Source organism: Stegostoma tigrinum, chromosome 36 (genome assembly GCF_030684315.1).
Source record: "Stegostoma tigrinum isolate sSteTig4 chromosome 36, sSteTig4.hap1, whole genome shotgun sequence".
Taxonomy (NCBI): domain Eukaryota; kingdom Metazoa; phylum Chordata; class Chondrichthyes; order Orectolobiformes; family Stegostomatidae; genus Stegostoma; species Stegostoma tigrinum.
In genome coordinates this window covers 4,913,901-4,935,996 of record NC_081389.1, presented here as the reverse complement: position 1 = coordinate 4,935,996, position 22,096 = coordinate 4,913,901, and the positions used below count along the sequence as shown (strand labels likewise).

The 22,096-nt window shown below is 41.7% G+C and overlaps 1 protein-coding gene across 2 annotated transcripts in view; it reads left to right on the top strand.

The window, feature by feature from the left end:
• Positions 1 to 22,096, top strand: part of LOC125446789 (sorting nexin-27-like) — a 115,895-nt gene that overhangs the window by 59,332 nt on the left and 34,467 nt on the right. For both annotated transcript variants that reach the window (XM_048520605.2, XM_048520604.2), the window contains exons 4-5: positions 17,373 to 17,437; positions 21,278 to 21,382. In XM_048520605.2, coding sequence (XP_048376562.1) covers positions 17,373 to 17,437; positions 21,278 to 21,382 — 170 coding nt within the window. The remainder of the gene's footprint in view (positions 1 to 17,372; positions 17,438 to 21,277; positions 21,383 to 22,096) is intronic.

Below are 22,096 nucleotides of genomic sequence, written 5' to 3'. Positions count from 1 at the left end.
CCTTACAGTTGGCTTTCTCACTGACACTAATGATTTTACTTTTATTTAATTCACCTCAAAACATTTTTTGAGAAGGTTTGTAGCTCGCGTTGTGGATGAGGTAGACATGTTGGCCAAGCTGGTGGGTTTGGTTACAAACGATCCAACAGCCTGCTAGGTAACACAGTCAGTGTGCCTCTCAATGGGAATGTCTGCAACCTCGCCTCAAAAATATGACTGGAGTCTACCCACTAACTCATTTGAATGACCCAAAAGGTCTATTTATTTACATCATCAAACATCTGCCCTGATACAACCTTCATTTATTGATGTAATGTTATAGTCTGAATTGTAATATTTTTAACACATTTGTTGAAATAGATGTGAATAAAACTAAAAATCTTTGTGTGCATCTCTGCAGCATGTTATGTGGTATTTTTGGAAGTAGCTGCAATGTTCTGAAAGTTCTGCAGCAAAGCCTGTTCCTGGATTGTTTACTAAAAGCAACCAAGGTGACCCAACCTTTGAAAATTACAAGGATATCAAAGGAGCTGACAAAAGAAACCAGCCTCTTCAGAGAATCATAGGTTATAACTTAGAATAAGGCCCAGTTTGCCCATGTGCACATGGCTCTCCAAATGAGCAATTTAGCTACTGCCATTACCTCATCTCCCTGTAAACCTTGCATGTTCTTTCCTTTCAGATAATTTTGTAATCTTGACACACAAGCTGCAGCAGTCTCTAAATGCAGGAAAGCAAGAGGTATCTTGAATAGGATAAGAAAACCCAAAGGACCTTGAATGAAAGAACTACATCAAACCTTGGGCATATTAAATCTTACTTTATAAGAGATCATGAAGTAGCGAGAGATTTGGAATTGATTTGAGACATTGTCAGTGAATATTTACAGTTGGGATATTATGCTGGAAGGTGTTGATTTTTCAGGATATAATTGAGTTACCAGACAAGAATTCATTGAATTTTGTGCATTTTGAGTTCATCACACTGCATATCACAGTAGAAATGACGTAGGAAAGCACAGAATTAGCTGGGAGGCTTTTGAAATGGAGGCTTAAACAGTTGCACCAAAGGATGTTTGTCAGAGTGCTAACTACATGAAGAGATCGCTAGTGGAATGTTTTTGGGCTGGTTCTTGGCAGTTGTTTGCTATGTGCAATTAAATGCTCCAGAGCCAGAGGTAAAGGTTGCTGATATCTCACATTGGAAGAGACTGTGGATTATAAAGGGTAGGCAGACTAGTTAGTAAAAAGACAAAATCAAAACATGTTGGAAATAGTTAGCAGGCCAGACAGTATTTGTGGAGAGAGAAGCAAGAATTAACACTCCAGTTCTGACTGTTTTTAGTTATCAGAAGGATCTGGAGAGGTTGCCTGGTGTTAAGCCAAAAAAGTAGGATATAGTTATTGCTGATGAGGCCAGTATTTATTAACTATTCTTAATCACTCTTGAGGATGTGGTGAGCTACCTTGAACCACTGCAGCCCGTGTGTTGATTCATCCACATTTTGGCCCAATGAAATAATTACTTTTTTTAAAGTCAGGATGACGAGACTTGGAGGGGGACTTGCAAGTGATGGTGTTTCCCCATCTGCCCTGGTCTTTTTAGGTAACAGAGGCCACTTCTTTGGCAACTTTGGGAGCACTGTCCAATCGAGGGTGCTGCTTTAATCTGAGTAGTTTGAACTTCTTGAGTGTTGTTGGAGTTACGCTCGAGCAAGTGGTGAATATTCAATTACACACCTCACTTGTCTTGTAGGCAGTGAAATGGATTGATGGTGGCCTGAAACTTGTACAATGATTTATTGAACAGTGTGTTTCACAACTTGGCAATGGAAGATTAAAAGAGGGATAAGAAAGTGAATGGCAATTAACAGAAGGGCAGTTATCTAAAAATCTTTTACATTTTCACAATGTATGGGAAATCATTTGTATTACCAATTGTGAGAGAGCTAATATGCTTTCCTCATGAATGGTGATAGAGGATATTTCTGCAGCAGTTCTGTAAAGATAGTAACCGAGAGAGATTTTGACCTTGGACAGCTTCTGTTGAGCAGCTGCTGCTGCAGACCCTGGTCATGCTGGGAGAAATGACTAAAGAAAGATTACCTTATACCAACTGTAGAGTTGTGGCAAAGAGAGCATGTTATGGTCCTGTCATCAGCATTCATTCTGAAAGGCCTCACTTTTCTTGCTGTGAATACGTGCATTCATGTTAATGTTATCAGGAGACTTATAGGACATGTTGATTTTATTGGTCTAATGACTGGAAGAAACCATATGAATAAATTTTACTGAAAGTAAGTTGAAGTAACTGTATTCAATGCCTGTATATAATCATTCATCTTTAAGAATTTTATATCTAATTCTTAAAAGTGCTCTTTTTATGCTATAATTGAATGCATAGTACGTTGTGCTACCACTTTCTTTGCGATTTACTATTGAAAAAGCTGGCCTTTATCGCACTTTTGAGGTTTTGAGCTGATCTGACTTGTATCAAGCCAGTGCCATCAATACAACAGACAGAAACAAAAGTTGCTGGAAAAGCAGCATCAGTGAAGGAGAAAACAGTTAATGTTTCGGGTCAGGTGGACCCTTCCACAGAACGGAATAGAAGGGTTTGTGGCAAACTGAGCTTTTTCTAATTTACCACCTTGTTTCATGCGCAAGAAAACCCAGATCCCTTTGTACTGCACTTTGTTGGAGGTACTCTCCATTTAAATAATTGTCTGCCTTTTGATTCTTTATACCAAAATTCATGACCTAGCACATTAACTTCTATCTGGTAGGTTTTGGCCCATTCACTAACCCTATTGCAGATTCTTTGCATCCTCATATTTACCCTGTCAAGCCCATTAAGAATCCTATGTATTTCACTGAAGTCGTATCTCATTCTTCCAATTTTCAATCAGCAGAGTCTCGACCTGTTTAATCTTTACTCATAAGACAATCCATCCACTTCAGGGATCATCTCAGTGAACTGTCTCTGAACTGCTCCCAGTGAAATAATATCTTAAATAAGGGGACCAAAACTGCTCAGTGTTCCAGATATGGTCTCACCAACGCCTTGTACAGCTGCAGTAATACTCCAGTGCCCTTGAAATAAGGGCCAACATTCCACTCGGCTTCCTAATGACCTACTGCACCTGTGTGCGAGTTTTGTGTTGCATGCACAAGTACCCCAAATTCCTATGTGTTGCACTTTTCTCCATTTGAATCCAATTTCTGTCCTTTTGTTCTTCCTTCCAAAGTGATCAAGTTCACGTTTTCCCACATTATACACCCCATTTACCAATGTTTTGCCCACTTAATTAACTTATTGATATCTCTAAAACTATTTGTATCCCTCTTGCAATTTGGCTTTTCACTACTCCTGTGTCATTGGCAAATTTAGCTACTGTGCCTTTGCTTCCCTCCTCCAATTACTTTTGTTTTTGCTGATGCATTATTCCGTAGGCATAGATTGCGGTTTATTAGTTGATCCTCTGAATATGTCGATCAGGGCTACCTTTACAATTCTCTCAGATAAAGGCAGGAATACTTGCAACTTTTTTTTTCTATTCTGTTAGCTTCCAAGAGCTACTCATGGAAGCTTAGGCAAGAATCATGCTGTCATACCAACAGGCAGATTCATTTTAACAAAACATAATCCAAAACCCATTTCAACCTCTAGGCACTCCTTGACAGACTGATCATCTCATTCATAAGGTCAAAATTACCATTCAGCATTTGCCATCTACTCTAGAACAGTGTCTTTCCTAGACTTACTGGAACCAGTTCCCAGGTACTGACCTCATTAATAGCCATCTTCTGCTATTGGCTTAAATGTAATGCCCCTTCCCTGGTGATAAAGCATATGCAGAATCTTTTGATCAGGAAAATGCCTGTCATTAACTTCCAGGATGAATAAGCATGAATGAATAAACAAAAACTTGTTTGGTATTCCTGAAATTGATGGATTTTTGTGGATAAGGGTGTAGAGGCTTATGGAACCAAGATGACACTAAGATACAAATCAACTGTAATCTTGAATTGAATGGTGGAAGACATGGGGAGCTGATGGCCATGTCCTATGTTCTGTACAGAGAAGGGCAAAATCAAATACTCTGAAACAACTCTGTTCAGGCATATTCATGGCAGGGGAACTTGATAAGTGCAAGCAGTTCCGTTGATAACTGTTCTAAAGGGGCTGTGCCTTGGATTATCGAGCCAAAGGATGAGAAGCGCTTTGTATGAGATTGTTGAGCCTAAAACAGTGTAGTGAAGACCACTGAAAGAGTTCTCTGAAGTATGCAGACCCCTAAAGTTGAAAACTTGGAATACATAGCCTGCAGTTGGCGATGTGTAGTCACGCTCCGCTTTCTGTATAAGGATAGATGAGAGCCATAGTAAGGAAAGTTCATTCACTGTCAGTGGTGTGATGAATGCCACTTTCAGTGACTTGCAAACATTTCTGAAGTTGTAGTGTTCCATTTGGCAAATGTTTTGTGTGAAGGCTTTCCTCCAGTACTGATGACTTAAAGGAAAGGTGAGGGTAGATATGTAGAAAAAAGTGGATGATGGGTTCCAGTCATTGAGTTTCCTGGCAGATGCTAGCTTTCTAACGGGTTCATCCCTTGGCTCAAGCCCATCACTGAGGCTCTGGATTAAATAGAAAGTGAGCATGGTGTGCACCACTTCAGCTTTGAAGAATATATTGTCTCTGGCACAATGCAGGCTGTGTCCTTAAAGTTTGTCTACCATCTGAAATCAGCTTTTATTTTGAGCTAATGAGTAAGGTCTGAAGCTCAGTATGACAGTCTTGGAAAGTTTTCACTGAAATCCTGGTTTTGTGCACAGGTATTGGTGACTATAATGACAAGACACAAACCAAGGATCCCTGTAGCTACAGTAGTTAGTAAATTACAAGTTTTAATTATTATAATAGCAATCAAAATATTAAACCTTAATTGTTCATTTAAGAGGATCTCTCAATTGAATTGGGAGAGTGCACTGATGGCCAGTGTCTCTAAAGTGTATGGGGTTGAAAAGGAGCCAATTGTGGGATTGACTGTCCTTGCCTTTTCAGACCTTGTGGGAAAGAGCAGAGGAACACTTTGGGGCCATGACCATCACATTAACAGAAACCAGAAGTGACAGGATGTCAGAACGTGTCACTTTGTTTGAGTTTTGAATACAGACTGGAGTTGAAGCGGTCATTAGAGACACATCAAGAACCTGGGTGCTGTGGAATGTTGCCTTGAGCTGTTCATGCTTGTAAAAATTTGTAGAAATGTGCAGGGCAATAGTATAGCTAATTATTCTTGGAAGCTTAACAAGCAGAACAGTCTCATTGTTGATGCTGAGGAATAAACGCATTGTTTTATTTCTTGATGTCTTGCACTTGTTGAGTTGAGATATTTGCATTCTGTGTAACTGAACAGGGCTTTGATTTACTTAAGTATCAGTCACCTGTGAGATCTTGTCAATTATAAATGTGAACATAGGTTTGATATAGAGCGTTTTGAAAAGCTCATCCTTGATAATGTAAATAATTTATTGTCCAAACTGCACAGTGGTAAGTACTGCCGTTAGAAAACAGTGTTAAACCAAGATGTCATCTGCCCCCCCCCCCCCCCCCCAGTTGGCCATGAAACATCCTGTGGCAGTATCTTGAAGAGGAGGACAGGATTTCTTCTGCATGTCTGGAATATTGCATATCCCTCAATAAACATGACTAAGATAATCCACTCATTTACTGTATTTCTGCTGGTGTGAGCTAATTTTCTGTGTGCAGATCAGCTGCTGCACTTTCTATCTTACACTGGTATCTGTGCTTCAAAAAGTACTTCATTTTGCTGTAAAGTATTTTGATCATGAAGTATTATATAGTAAATCTTTCTTTCAATTCCAAGTTGGCCTGGGTAAAGCTAAATGTCTTGCTAACTCACTAAAAGCCTACCAAAGGTAGACTGCAGCCCCTAAAGGACATTTAATAAAGCTGTTTGGGTTTAAATGACAATCTTACAATGTCATAGCCATTCGCACAGAATGATCCCTAGCTTTGTCTTGAATTCTGTTCATGTTGTTAAGTGAAGACATTCTTTATTCTGTGCTATGGACTTACGCTCAATATGAACAAAATGAGACTGCTCCCAATTCATCCCCCGCAGGTACCCTGGAGCTGTTGGACAGCATGAGTTTTCGTGCATCAATCTGAGCTAAATTTGAATTGGAATTATTTATATCTGCCGCTGCATAAAAGATTCTATATTGGAAGATGGTGTGTATCCAGTGTGCGTTGATCTTTATTTTCCACACAAAGCAGCAGTCCTACTTCCCTGTTACTCCCGTTTTATTTATTCACGCAAATGGCCAATTTAGGATAAGTAGTAGGCCATTTCTCTTGAACCATCTGTCCATTCTAGTCTTAAAAGTTGACAAGCTGTTTGCTTTAATCCACTAACTCTGGATCGACATCTGCAGCCTACTGTAAATTAAGAAACTCAAATTTCTCCAGCTTAGTGAAATGGTAACATAGTGGCAATAACAATGACCTGGTAGTCCAGAAACCCAGGCAAACGCTGTGGGCACATGTGTTCAAATCCCATTCTGACGGCAGGTGGAATTGCATGACATTTCCAAATCCAAAGGTTGCCATCATTCTTACTCCACCCTTTTTCTCTGGACTCTCTTTGTAGCACTGCAGTTACCACCCCCCCCCCCCCCCCACAAAAATCTAAGACGTTATCTGCCACGATGAGTGGCTGTCATCACTTCCCTTTCATCACTTGGAATAATCCAGAAAATGCTGTCTGATTGCAGAGTGATATTGAATAATGGCACACTATAAGCTCTGGTTGCGTGTGGCCAGTACCTTGCTGCGAACAGCGCAAGGAGTATACAGTTTAATCCACCAGTTTTTGGAGTATACAGCGTACATGCCATTTTGGTAATATACAGATGAGTGAGCTTCATAGGTTCCAGCAACAGGAGGGCATTTGGAATGTCAGGTCACCCATATGTGGGAAACACACTGTCAGAACAGAATATTGAGTTGCAGTTTGAGTTTCCATTTGCTAGGAATGTCACAGAATTGCTACAGCATAGAGGGATCATCAGCACATCGTGACTACACCAGCTTTCGCTTAGGGCTATTACCCCACCTCCCCATAACCCTACATATTCTTTGTTTCCAGACATTAGCCTGGTTCCCATTCAAATGCTCCAGTTGAACCTACCTCCAGCATCACACTTGCTGAATTGAAAATGTTTCTCTTGTGTCACTTTTTTTTTTGTTTCTTTTGCCAGTTACTTTCAATCTCTAAGCTTTTGTTTGTCATCTGAGACTCAAACCTGCACCTTCTCATTTGAAACAGAGAATGTTTATTGCTATGCAGGGAGGTGGGGAAAGTGCCATTCTTTCATTGACTGAAGTTTCGTTTACTAGAGGCATTGCTGTTTGCTTTACAGTTTCAGCTAGACTGGAGATGATTGGATAAATTCCTTAGCTGATCATACCTGGAGACCACAGTACTATGATGGAATTATGCTATGATGATAACTCATCCCTTCAAAGAACACCACATAAAACGTTCAAGGATATCTTGTCAATTAGGATTCCTGCAAGGACTTCATTTTTGTCTTACCAAGTTTGTATCCATGTACCCTTTGAACCTGAAGACACCTGTTTTAACAAGTCAGTTTTCCATTGGAATTAACAGTTACACTGGTTTGATGTTTTCATGCTGCCAAAACCACCGTTCATGAGCTCCACCTCAAACACTACACCCTGTAACTTCAACTCTATCTCTACCCACTGTCAGACTATTTCCAGGTTTGCTCTTCTGATTGTTTTCCTCCACATATTGTCCATTGCACAACAGCTTGTGCAGTATCAACCCATCCCCACACTCCACACTCACCCGTGATTGGCCTTTTTATTTCTTCAGTACTTATGTATACTTTGTCAATTTTGTATTGATGCCTGTTGGAAGTTAAGCAGGATGTGGGGGGGGAGAGAAAGGAGATGAAAAAGCAACCAAACTCTTTCAGCTATGGTTGATAAAATCTAGTGCTACTTGATTTGCTTCTTAATTTGTTCAGTTTAATCTGGATTGTCTGGAGAATTGTTATTTTTCCTCTCCAGCCTTTCTTGAAAAATCTGTTTGAATGGAATGACTCAGAAGCATGTTGAAGTGTCTGCTCTGCTCGTTTTGATTAAAATGGAGCAGATTGAAGTTAATTTCTGTGGTGCGTTATTGAGCATGACTGAATCAGCAGTTGTCTGCCAGCAAAATGTGTGATGGACTTCTCTAATTCATAATGAAAGATGTACAGATAAACCACTTCAAGGCCAGACTGTAGTTATACACTGGAGGGAGATTCTTTATGAACTGATGAGTCTTTAAGTGGGGGGGGAAAATCTGCTTAGAATATTGAAGTTGAAGAGGTTGACCAAGTTCCTGCTCCCTTTCAGTTCTGTTTCCTGATTCACATGTTTTTAGAAATAGAGAATCATGAAGTTGAGGATTTCAACACCGGTGAGTGGACATTTTAAGCAATTTTTTGTGTTCCCTTACTAGTTTTCTCCCCTCCTTCACTCCTCTTTGTCTTGTCCCCATGCATTGTTTGCTGTGATTGTGTTTTTGTGACTTTGTTCAAATTTTCTGTTTCTGATTCCTGAGCTTCTTGCACTGTACAGCCCAGCTGTTTGATAGCAAGGATATCAACTTGGTATTATGTCCTTATCTTCCACATCCTGTGTCCCTACTCTTTCTTTTGTTTCTGCTACCAGCCCAAATATTTGAATCTGCTATCCACCCTCTGTGAGGAAACCATTCATGTATATCTACCTGTTTAAAAATGAACATGATTTGGCCACTCCATTTGCTCATATTAATTTGGTTTCCTGACTTTCTTTATTTTGAAAGGTCAGCAAAAGATTGTCTGGGGAATTAAATATTCAATTTTGAGCTTTCCAGCTCCATTCTTACACCAACAATCAGTAAGTTAACTCTATTGCAATTTACCCACTTGTGACAAGGCATGAGCTTCCCCCACAATTCCTCGTACTATGCGTACAGGTAGTTCTGCTTTAACATATGTTTTGTTAACTCGAATTGGCTGTAATGTGATTGAATAGTGAACACTTTGGGTAGTGTGAACTTGCTGCGATACAAGTGTAGCTCCCCCGCCCCCCACCATGGCAAAACTTTCTATGGCACAAGGTCTAACACAAACAGAATTATCTATCTGATTTCATGTTAGCTGCCTGTCAGACCCAGCCAAGGAGAGCAACCTGTTGGTTGGCAATGACCATGTTGGCCTTTTGAATAACTTCTTTTATTTGACTGTATCTTGCTGTTTTAGCTGTGCTCACTTGACCCTCATTCAGGATCTTATTCTAACAGTGAATGTGTTCAGTGGTTTACAGTTTGATCACTTAATAGTTCGTAGGTAAATTGCCACATGCTATCTTTAATTTGTCTACTTATGGAATCTCTCAGGCAGTCAAGTACTGAAACAATGATTTCAACTTTATTGCACATAGCAACCAAACAGACCCTTCAAGAAAGCACGTTAAGCCTCACAATCCAACGTATTGGTGGAATCTGGCTAGGATTTCTGTCTCTGGAAACGTCCAGGGCTTGATCGTGGCGTAAAAACCAAAAGAACTGCAGATGCTTTAAATTAGGAACAAAAACAAAGTTGCTGGAGAAGCTCAGGTCTGGCAGCATCTTTGAAGGAAAAAACAAGTTAATGTTTCAGGCCCAGTGACCCTTCCTCAGAATCTGACCCTTGTGATCCTGATATGGTGGTGTTCTTAGAAATTCTGCTAAGGTGGAGTTCTGGTGTTTGATTCGGATACAGATTTTTGTAATTCAGGTCATTATTGATGATTTTTTAAGTCCTTTCATCCAAATTACTGCAAGTCTGCAGGCTCCCTTCTTATCAGACGTAGCTTCTTTTTTCCCTTGTTGCATGTGGCATTGACTGTGTTTGTTCAAAGACACAGCCTTCCTTTAGTTACTTTCTAAAATTCTTCTGTACAGCAATCCTTGTCCTTTTGTGGCAATAAAGCATCCAGTTTATAAAACAGGTGCCAAAGCAGTTTTGTCCATGTAGTCTCCACTCCTTTTTCTAGACGTGGCTAATTGCTTTCAATTCATGCATTAGTTTCTCTTTGTCTTTACAGTTTATTCCAGACAGTTATTACTGATTTTTTTTTTCCTTGTGTAACATTTTTTATCTCTGTTGATTCATTCAACCCATGAACAGTTATTAAAGTTCTGAAGAGTGTAATATCACCATAGCATTGAAATTGAATGTTGCTGAAAAGGAGACATTGTCAGAACTTTTCTTTGTGGTCATCATGGCTTAGGCAAGCAAAATAAATTTTGAAGTGTGCAATAGCATCAGGAAAGGATACTAATTGGTTGGTAAGTCGATTAATTGGTGTTGGACCAAAGAGCAATTGTCATCCCTTTCTCCCAAATTTTTGTTTATGCTTAATTCAAGCAAGATATAGTGCCTGCTTGTGTTTCTTTATTCTCTGCAGTGACTAAGTCCCTGCATATGAATATATGCAACAAGAATTATTGAATAAAAATGGAAAGAACTGCAGCTGCTGTAAATCAGGAACAAAAAGTTGCTGGAAAAGCTCAGCGGGTCTGGCAGCATCTGAGAAGGAGAAAACATAGTTAACATTTCGGGTCCAGTGACCCTTGCTCAGAACTGATGGTGGCTGCGAAAATGTCAGTTTATATGCAGAAAATAGGGAGGTGCGTGGGTTGGGGAGTAAAATGATAGGTTAGAGCCCAAAGAGAGAGTGACAGTTGGACAGATAAAGGAGTTGTTAATGATCAGGCTGGGCGGGTGAATGGTTGTTAACGGGGATTGTCAGTGACTAACAACATGGGGTGTGTAATGGCAGGCTGTGTGGGGTAGGGGGCTGGAACATGGGAGAGTTTAGGCCCTAAAATTATTGAACTCAGAGTCTGGAGGGCTGCAGGGTCCTGCGCGGAAAATGAGGTGTTGTTCCTCCAGCTTGCATTGGCCTTTGTTGGAACACTGCAGCAATCCAGAGACAAATGTTGGCCAGGGTGCAGGCTGGTCCATTGAAGTGGCAGGCAACAGGTAGTTCAGGGTCGTTTTGGTGAGCAGAACGTAGATGTTCTACAAAGCGGTCACCAAATCTATGCTGCTTTTCCCCAATATAAGGAGACCAAATTGTGAGCAGCAAATGCAGTAGACTAGATTCTGGGAAGTGCAGGTGAAGTGTTGCTTAACTTGGAAGGTATGTTTGGGCTCTTGGATACTGGGGAGGGAGGAGGTAAGTGGGCATGTGTTGCACCTTCACCAGTTACAGGGGAAGGTACCGTAGGACTGTGGGGAGGTGTTGGGGGTGAAGGAAGTGTGGACCAGATGTCCCGGAGGGAACGGTCCCTGCGAAAAGTGGACAAGGGAGGTGAGGGGAATATATATTTGCTGGTGGCATCTTGCTGGAGGTGGCGGAAATTGCATCTGATGATCTTCTGGATGTGGATGCTGGTGGGATGGTAGGTGAGGATAAGAGGAACCCTATTGCTGTTGTGGGAGGGAAGACAAGGTGGGAGGGTGGAATTATTGAATCATGTTACAAGTCTGGCAGATCTTAAATTGGTTTTCAATGTAGCTTGTAACACAGTTAGAATTATTCAACAAGCGCTGCTTAAATGCAGTGTTTACCGTAGTTTTCTCAATTCTAATTATGGAAGACATAGCACCTACTGACTTTCATCTTTGTATGAGCAAATGCTCAACTTGTCATCTTATTGAGATCCTATTCCCCTGGAATATCTACCTTAAGTGCAGAATCATGTCTTATCCTGCTGTTCAGGAAAGAAATTGTCAAAACTGTGAAGGCTCCTGGTAACAGGAGTTGGAGGCTGCAGTTGCTGGTTTTGTTCTCCTTTTGTGCTCCTCCAATTCTATCCTTTAGCTCTTGCGAGTTTGTTCACTTCACCATAAGTGGTAATTACCTAGGCCCTGCGTTTGGATCTTTATGGTATTCCCTCCTATGGTATGAAAAGGGTAATTTTCAGTTAATGGATTCAAATGAAGCCAGGATTGGTGTGATCACTTTGTGTAACATTATGGCTTCTAGTTTAGCCCAACATCTGTTAGATTTGAGAGAAGCCAAGTCTGTTTTCCCTTTGGCTTGTCGTTAATAAATTGTAGTTTTGCAGTATGTCTTTGTTTTTCATTGCCTGTCAGATGATCCATTGTTAATAATAGGAATGAGAATTTTTGTTCTAACACTGTTTTCAGTGCAGAATGAATTTTCAGAGGAAATAGATGCGGATACAGTTACAATGTTTAAAAGACATTTTAGATAAGTCTATGAATAAGAATGTTTAGAGGGATATCAGCCAAGCATAGGCAGGTAGTACTAGTTTAGTCTGAGATTATAGTCAGCATGGACTGTTTTGACCAGAGGATCTGTTCCCATGCTGTATGACTTTGCTATCTCACGCTTTGAACCATGTCTGTAATGTTGTTGATGAAAGGACTTTGCTTTTCTCGTCGTGAACTGAATTGACTTCCTCAGCTTGAATAGTAAACTGTGAAGATTGCTTTCAGCTTCTTGAGACCCAGTTTCCTGACTGTAGAGATGCAGTGTGGTACTGAATTTGCTTGATGCATTCAAAGATGTCAGTGACCCTATTATGCTGTTCTTTTACTGAAACAGTGGCCATTATGTGGCCCTCATCCAGCATCTTATAAAGGCAGACTATCTGGTGATGTGTCACATCAATTTGTGGGACCTTGCTATGCCTGTATTGACAACTATTTTCTACATTTTAGTAGTGTCTGCACACTACTGAATGCAGTTTAATTTTGGGAATGACGTTGCTGGGTATAGGGATGCAAGAGGTATTGTTAGGACTGTGTCATTAATGCTACATCATGAGATATTTTACATTGTACTGCAGCAGTGCTCTGCATCTCATACCATTCATCAAAACAATACCTGGATAAGTTGCAATAATTAGTTGCGTGGCTTTCTCTGGGAGTGTGAAAGGTGGTTTAGTTAGAAATTTCTTTGGGAGGTGGCAAGAGGTGGGGTGAGATGACAAAGTCCTCTTACTCAATTAATAAAAGCTATGTTTGTGCGGTGCAAATGAATGAATGGTATGACAGGTCTGAAGAGAGCAGCAAGTAATCTGCTGCCGAATTGTATATAATACAGTTGGCCTATAGGAAGGGAGGACTGTATGAACTGTGGGTCATATCATTCCCAATGGTTTGTGAAACTAGCTCAGAGACACTTTTTTGCAGTTTCATCACTCCTGAAGGAAAATCCAAACTACAAATCAAAAACCAGCTGCTAATCCAGTGAGGGCCATGCAGCTCATTAGTGTGCTGGACATTTTGATTTACTTATGAATTATATTCATAGCTTTCATAATGTGAAATTAAGTATGTGCCATTAGTTTGATTGCTGGAAGGAAAGTTTCATGTTAACTGTTTTAATGATGAAGAATGGATTAAGAATATTTACTTGCACTGGCTGTTAGTGAAAGAAAAATGAGCATGTTATTGCTCTAATCCCCTGTGTTGTGACAAATATATATGCCGCAACCAATGCGGGGGAAAATGGTGGAACAACAGTGTCATTGGACCAGTAATATGGGGTCTGATTCATATCCTAATTTTTATTCAAATTCTGTTAATAAATCTGTATCATAAACCTAGTCTCAGCTTTAGTAACATAACGCTCATCCATTAGCAAAATCCGTCTGATTCACTATTGTACTTTTGGGAAAGAAATCTATTATACTTGCACGAGACTGTTGATTCACAGTAGTATGGATGACTCTGCAAGTGACATTTGTAATGAATGAAGATTAATTTCTGTGCCTGGTATGGCCTAATCAGTGATACCCTTGTCTCATGAAAGCATGAAGCAAAACCAGCATTGCAACGTCTGGCTGTTGTTACATTAATGTTTGTAGGAGATTGCATTCTTAATTCACATGGAATGTGGACATTGCTAGTTGAGTCAGCATTTTTTTTGCCCGTCCCTAGTGGCCCTTGACGATACTTGTTTGCTGCTGCCTTTAACCACTGCAATCCATTTGGCATAAGTGTGCTGTTGGGCAGTTGTTCCAGAATTTTGACCCAGCAACACTGAAGGAATGGAGATCTGTTTCCAAGTCAGGATTGTGTGGGGCTTGGAAGGGAACTCGCTGGCATTGATGTTACCATATATTTGCTGCCCTTATTCTTCTGGATAGTAATGGTTGTTGGTTTGGAGTCTTGGTGAGTTTCTGCAGTGGTGCAGGGAGTCAACGTTCGTAGAAATGGTTACAATTTCATTCCCACGTCTACATTATAATGCTGACTACATGTCAAAAGAACTTCATTTATTGAGGTTAGTTGGCTCGCCGAGCTGGTTTGTTGTTCCGCAGACGTTTCATTACCCTGATGGGTAACATCCTCAGTGCAGCCTCCAATGAAACGTCTGTGTGTTTTCCCACCTGGTTTTTAACTCTGGAGTCCATTGAGCAGGATTGCCTCACTTCTGGTTTTCCTTCGTGGTGGAGTGTATGTGGAGTCGAGTTCATGTGTATATTAATGGCTTTCTTCATGGAGTGCCAGGCTGCTAGGAATTCCCATGCCTGTCTCTGCTTAGCTTGTGTTTAGTCCCAGTCGAATTGGTGGTTCTCCTTATCCATGTGGATTGAAATTAGATTCCCTACAGTGTGGAAACAGGCCATTTGGCCCAACAAGTCCACACCGCCCCTTGAAGCATCCCACCTAGACTCATTCTCCTTATAACCCGCATACCCCTGAACACTATAGCCAATCCACCTAGCCTGCACATCTTTGGACTGTGGGAGGAAACTGGAGCACCCGGAGGAAACCCATGGAGACACTGGGAGAGTGTGCAAACTCCGCACAGATAGTCGCCCGAGGCTGGAATAGAACCCGGGTCCCTGGTGCTGAGACCTCACCCGTGCTCAAGGATGCTGCAAAGATATCTGTTAAGGCCCCAACTATTTCCCCCTCTCTTCCCTCATAACATGGGATAGATCCTATCTGGACCTGGGGACTTGTCCACCCTAATGCCTTTTAGAATACCCAGTGCTCCTTAAGTACGAATTAAAGGCTTTGGGATTTTCCTTAACCCTGTTTGCTAAAGATATTTCATCACCCCTTTTAGCCCTCTTAATTCCTTGTTTCAAATTGGTTCTGCTTTCCCGATTATCCTTCCAAAGCTTTGTCTGTTTTCAGTCGCCTAGACCTTACATATGCTTCCCTCTTCCTCTTAGCTAGTCTCTCAATTTCACCTGTCATCCATGGTTCCCTAATCTTGCCCTTTTTATCTCTCATTTTCACAGCAACATGCCTGTGCTGCACTCTAATCAATCTCTCTTTAAAAGCCTCCCACTGACCAAATGTGGAATTACCCTCAAACAGCTGTTTCCAATCCACATTCCCCAGTTCCTGCCGAATTTTGCTACAGTTGGTACCCCCCCCCCCCCAAATTTAGCACCCTTCCTTTAGGACCATTCTCTTCTTTGTCCATGAGTATTGTAAAACTTACTGAATTGTGATCACTGTTCCCAACGTAATCCCCTACTGAAACTTCACCCACCTGGCCGGGCTCATTCCCCAACATCAGGTCCAGTATGGCCCCTTCCCGAGTTGGACTGTTTACATACTACTCTATAAAACTCTCCTGGGTGCTCCTTACGAATTCTGCTCCATCTAAACCCCTAACACTAAGTGAATCTCAGTCAATGTTGGGAAAATTAAAATCTCCCATCACCACCACCCTGTTGCTCCTACATCTTTCCATAATCTGTTTACATATTTGTACCTCTACCTACTGCTTGCTGTTGGAAGGCCTGTAGTACTGCCCCATCATTGTTAATACACCCTTCATATTTCTGAGCTCTGCCCATATTGCCTGACTGCTCGAGTCCTCCAAAGTGCCCTCCTTCAGCACAGTTGTGACCAGTAATGCAACTCCTCCACCCCTTTTCACCTCCCTCTCTGCCCCAGCTGAAGCATCGATATCTTGGGGTATTTAGTTGCCAATCTTGCCCTTCTCTCAACCAAATCTCAGTAACAGCAATAACATCATACTTCCAGCTACTAATCTAAACCCTAAGTTCATCTGCCTTACCTGCTACACTTCTCTCATTAAAACAAATGTACCTCGGACCACCTGTCCCTCTGTGTTCTTCATCTGCTGTCTGCCTACTCTTCCCCTTAGTCACACTGAGCTCATTATTTGGTTCCTTACAGGCTTTAGTTACTACCTCCTTCCTGTCCATTAACCGCCTCATTTGGTTCCCATCCCCCTGCCACATTTAGTTTAAACCTTCCCCAACAGCATTAGCAAAAGTACCCCCTAGGACATTGGTTCCAGTCCTGCCCAGGTGTAGACCGTCTGGTTTGGAATAGTCCCACCTTCCCCAGAACCGGTCCCAATATCCCAAGAATCTGAACCCCTCCCTCCTGCACCATCTCTGAAGCCACTCATTTATCCTTCCTATTCTTTCATTTCTACTCTGACTAGCACATGGCACTGGTAGCAATCCTGAGATTACTACCTCTGAGGTCCTACTTTTTAAACTTGGCTCCCAACTCTGTAAATTCTGTTCACCATTTTGGTGATTTGTTTTTTCCAATCCAGGCCAAGTGCATTTTCACGCTACTGCATAATTATCTCAACTTTTTCCATTAGTCGGAACATTGCAAAGTGGACTTCAAAAGAAAACTACTTTGTTTTTTCTCTCCAAACCAGCTGGTTCAAGCATCCACAAACTGGTATCTGAAGGGAGAACTGGAACAATAATGGCATTGTGATAATGTCACTAGGGTAGTTAATCCCGGGATTCGTATTAGTGATTTGCTGGACGTTGACTTCAAATCACAGTTTACCGCACCAGCTAGAGAAACTTGTTTTCCATGTTTACTAATTGAATTTAAATCTAGCTTCAGTAATAGTGACATTTACAGCTGTCATTGATTGTCATAAAATCCTATCTGGTTCAACTGCCCTTTTTACGGAAGGAAATCCTTTTTGGGTTGTGTGACTCCAAAACCATGGTAATATGCTTTATTTGAAATAGCCACAGTTCAAGCGAACTTCAGGACTGCGCAACAAATGCTGTCAACTTCCTGTTAAAAAGCAAAAAACCTTAGAATGTGTTGAGTATTTAGTTTGCAGTGTACCAAAGAAGGAGAACAGATTTTTCCATCTGTTCTAAGTGAACAGAGGCTTGAGATTAGGGTGTCTGTCCACTGTTGATTTTAAGGAATGGAGCATTAGGAATTTCCTACTGCAGCACTCTGCCTGAACTATGTTTATAATGTGTTTTGTCGTTTGTTTTGCAGTATGTTCAGTAAGCGTCCTTGGAGAGAGTGATGTGATGCAGGAGTTCCTGGCTGATTCCAGTGAGGTAAGGGCATCAAAACTGACAGCTGAGACCAGGCTTCATTTTTTTTAAACTCATAATTTGAAGAAAATGTTTAACTTGAGCAGAATTCGTGGCTGTTCTGTCATTCAGCTTGAATTTGTCTAGCCTGTATCTTAACTCCTTGTGTCATATACCATGGTTGCATAATCCTTTAACATTTTCTATTTTGCTACATAAGAATATCAATTTTGCTGTTAATTAACCATTCCCAGCTAAACATTAAGTGTTCTCCATTTCCACTTCTTCGTTTTCCCTCCCCCTGCTTTCTCCTCTGAACACACACCCCCATTTTGAGTGAGTAAATGCTTCTTAACGTCACCCTGTGCTGCCAAGCTCCTATATTACCTTCTCCCACCAGAGGTGATAGTTCCTCTTTATCTATAGTTCTGTAAACATTTTCAGTTGCATGACTGCAAAATTATTGCACTTGCCATTTCCTTGAAACGTTCCTTTGAAACCCATTGGAACCTGTCTCTCTCTGAACTGACTGCACTCTGTGCTGTCAGATCCAACCCTGTAACAAGGATGCTGCTGTTATACAGTCCTCTGCATTGAGGAGGTGGAATATCAGCTCCCAGGGACCTCCACCTACCACTTCCCGGACCATGACCCCACCACTGAACACCAGGCTATTGTGTCCACAGTGGTCACTAATTGCATTTCATCCAACACTCCACTGCCTCCAAGCTCGTCATCTCCCAACTCATGCAGCCCACTTCTACTTCCTTCCCAAAATCCACAAACAGGAGCACCTGGGCAGACCCATTTGGAGCAGGCAGACCAATTGTTTCTGCCCACTCCTTCCCCCACGAAATTCACCTCTTCCTTCTTCCTACCTTGACTCGTTTTTTTTTCTCCCCCCTCTTTACCTTTCCCAGTTACATATGTGGCTTCTGACACTTTGTTTTAATTTCAGAATTTCCAGTTCCTATCACCTATTGACGGTGGGCAAGCAGTCCCTTCCACATCCATCCCCCAACAGGATGGTCTCTGGACTCTCTGCTTCTTCCTGAAAAACTGTCCCCATCCACACCACTGTCCTTCACTGCTGAACTGGTCCTCACTTCGAACAGCTTCTTCTCCTTCACCTCCCCGATCTTATTCAGGTCAAAGGTGGTACCGTGGATACTAGCATGGGGCCCAGTTTGTAGAATCATAGAACCCCTATAGCATGGAAATCAGCCCTTCAGCCCAACAAGTCTACACGGACCCTTGGAGCATCCCACCCAGACCCATCCACCTAATCTATACATCCCTGAACACCACAGGCAATTCAGTAACACCAAGCCACCCAACCTGCGCACCTTTGGACTGTGGGAGGAAACCAGACCAAACTCACGCAGACACAGGGAGAATGTGCAAACTCGACACAGACAGCTACCCGAAGATGGAATTGATCCCGGGTCCGTGGCGCTGTGAGGCAGCAGTGCTAACCACTGAGCCACCCTGTCTTTTTGAGGCCACAACGGAACTTTTTTTGTTCCAGTCCTATCGGGGTGGGGGGAGGGGGACATCCAGAAGCCTCTTTCTGTACTACAGTGACATTCTTCCCTTTCTCATCTTGACTTGAAAGAGTTTATTTCACTTCCAATTTCTGCCCTGCTCTCATCTTCACCTAGCCCATCTCTGACTCCCTCCTTTTCCTTCCTAGACACCTCAGCTTCTGTTTCTGGGGCTGTGCTGGCCATCAGTATACTCCATAACCTACCAACTCCCACAGTTATCTTGACTATATATCCTCATGTTCTGCTTCCTGTAAAGACTCTCTTCCATTTTTCCAGTTTCCATGTCCCCATTGGACAGTTCCAATGATGCTAGCTTCTACAGGGGAGCCCCTGAAATGTCCACTGCCTACCTCAGCTGACCATTCCCCACCACCGTAGTCAGTTGTGTCTGACCTCACTTATAACCCCAAAAGCATCTACATCCAAAGGATAATTTGCTACCATTTCCACCACCTCCAGTGGGATGCCACCATCAAGCACACATTCCCTCATCTTTCATTGTCAGCCTTCCACAGTGATCATTCTCTCCGGGACCTCTTGGTCCACTCTTTCACTCCCAATGCCTCCCCAAAACCCCGTGGCATCTTCCCATGCAATCACAGAAGGTGTAACACCTTCCCACTGACTTCCTCCATTCTTACTAACCCAAGGCCCAGACACATCATCTGGGTGAAGCAATGATTTACCTGTATTTCACTCAATGTAGTCTACCGAATTCGCTGTTCACAATGTGATAGTCTCAACACTGGGGCAACCGCTTTGCAGAACAGCAGTATTCTGTCTGTAAAAATGATTCCGAGCTTCTTGTTGCCTGCCACTTCAAAACACCGCTGTGTTCCCTGGCTGACATCTCTGTCTCAGGCTTGCTGAAGTACTCCAGTGAAGCTCAGTGCAAGCTTGGGAATCCTTTGGCCTTCAATGATTTTACGGCCTAAGCACCTTCTCCCATATCCTTACCCTAACTCTACACACCAGGCCTTGTCATCACATGGGCTTCTACCACACACAGCCCATTGCCAGTCTTAATGGTCCCCATTAGCACTTGTTCATTCTCCCTGGCTGACCTTTACCTGTACATTTGTCTGCCCAACTGTGTTTCTCCCTCTCTGGACTCCGACTCCATCTCCACCTATTGTTTACTCCTCACCTGTCTTCAGCAATGTACCAAATTTATCCTAGCTACCATCAGTTCTGAAGAAGAATCACTGGACCTAAAGCAAGAACTCTGCTATCTCTTCAGAGAAGTTACCAGAGTTGCTGAGTTCTTCCAGCAATTTCTGTTTTTGTCCTTGAAATGTGTGATATGCCCATTACGTTTGATAAATATAACACTGAAATATTTTAGAAGGGAGGTAGTAATGAAAGTTTTGGTGGATTTAAAAGTAGACAAATTCCCATGTCTGGAAAGTTGTATTTCTAACTGTAGGAGATGGAGGAAATTACAGGGGTCCTGATCTAAATATTTATTGTCTCTGGCCACAGGGGAGATGCCAGAGGACTGGAGGACAGCTAATGTGGTTGAACTTTACAGGAAGAGTGGTAAAGATAAACTATAGACAAGTGCACAGGGAAATTATTAGAAAAAATTAATCTTCCTTCAGAGAGGCAAAGTTTGAACAGTTAATAACTGCCTGGAATCCACTGCCAAAGGAGGTGGTGGAGGAGGAGACAAAAGTAACGTTTGAGGCATCTTGACATGTGTTGGTGCAGCTTTGGTGTGCCAAAGGGTCTGTTCTTGTGCTATACTGTTCTTTGATATAATTTCAGTGGAAGAAGTGCAAAGGAGATTCATTAGGATGTTGCCTAGTTCATTAGGATAGAACATGTCAGCTGTGAAGAGATATTGCTTAAGCTTATGTTGTTTTCTTTAAAGCAAAGAGTGTTGAAAGGAGACCCAGTAGAGGTGTGTAAGATTGAGGAGCATGGGCAGAATGAATAGAAGGCAGCTGTTCCCCTCAGTTGCAGGGTCATTAAAGGGGAGCAGAATTTTAATGGAAAAGGCAGAAGATTTGAAAGTAATCTGATAAATCTTTTTTTACTCTCTCACAGTGGTGCGGTCTCCAATGCCTTTGGGGGTAAAAATCTGTAATCTTTGGGACAAATTCTACTAACAATAGGCAACATGCAAGAGAAGCTAAGCAGTTGAGTGAGACTGAGATTTAAGTCTTCTGTTGTAAATCCAGTCCCGTAACATTTGGTGTTGCTGCTGAAAATATGTTCCAATCCCCAGGTGTTCCTCAGACTAGGGAATTATATTGGATGCTTTCAGTAAAAAAAAAAGCTCTAATAACCACTTGTTTATCATTGAACTTTGCAGAGTACAAATGGGCTATCAGATGTGGATCTGAGGATAGCTTTGCCTGACAGAAACATCATCACAGTCACTGTAAAAAAGAACAGCACTGCAGAGGAGGTCTACAGGGTGAGTGAGCCTGGCTCAAGGTTCCGGCTTGTTTCAGTGGGAATGGAATTAACCTTGACTCATGGTTTTTCGTATGGTGATGTTGGGGAAACATTAAAGATGTTGCGTTCACCTGGATAAACCAGGATTTCTTAAACCACGTGAAGGAGTCCCAGAGTTCAGTTGTAGTTAGGGTTAGTGACGAAATTGGTATTACTGTGGATCTTGAGGCTGTAACAGTGATATATTAATGCTCTATCAATTGAAGATTTTGCTGATATTTGTAAATGTTTTGAGTTACAGTTTTGCTGGCTCATTGTCTTTTGTTGCTGATGTAGCTCTTAACTAATGATCAGATCAAATGATTGCAAATGATAAAAGGTTGTTTGCTACAGTGCATTGCAGATTCTCTCTGCTGGGATATATACACCGTTACATCTCACTGTAAATCAAACTGTGCTATTCCTAGCATTGTCATAAAACTTGAATTTTTTTGAAAGCATGCACAGTTCTCCATTTTACTTCTAGATCCAGGTTGATATAGAGCAGGTGCCTGTACTTAACAAGAATTATTCTTTTCAAATAATAAGATTCCAGCAACAAACAACCATGAGCAATCGGTGCACAACCCTACTAATTAAAACTTTAATCCTCTTCTAAAACTCCTGTACATGCTCATGCACACACTCAGTCTCAATTCTTAGAATCCTACAGCATGGAAACAGGCCCTTCAGC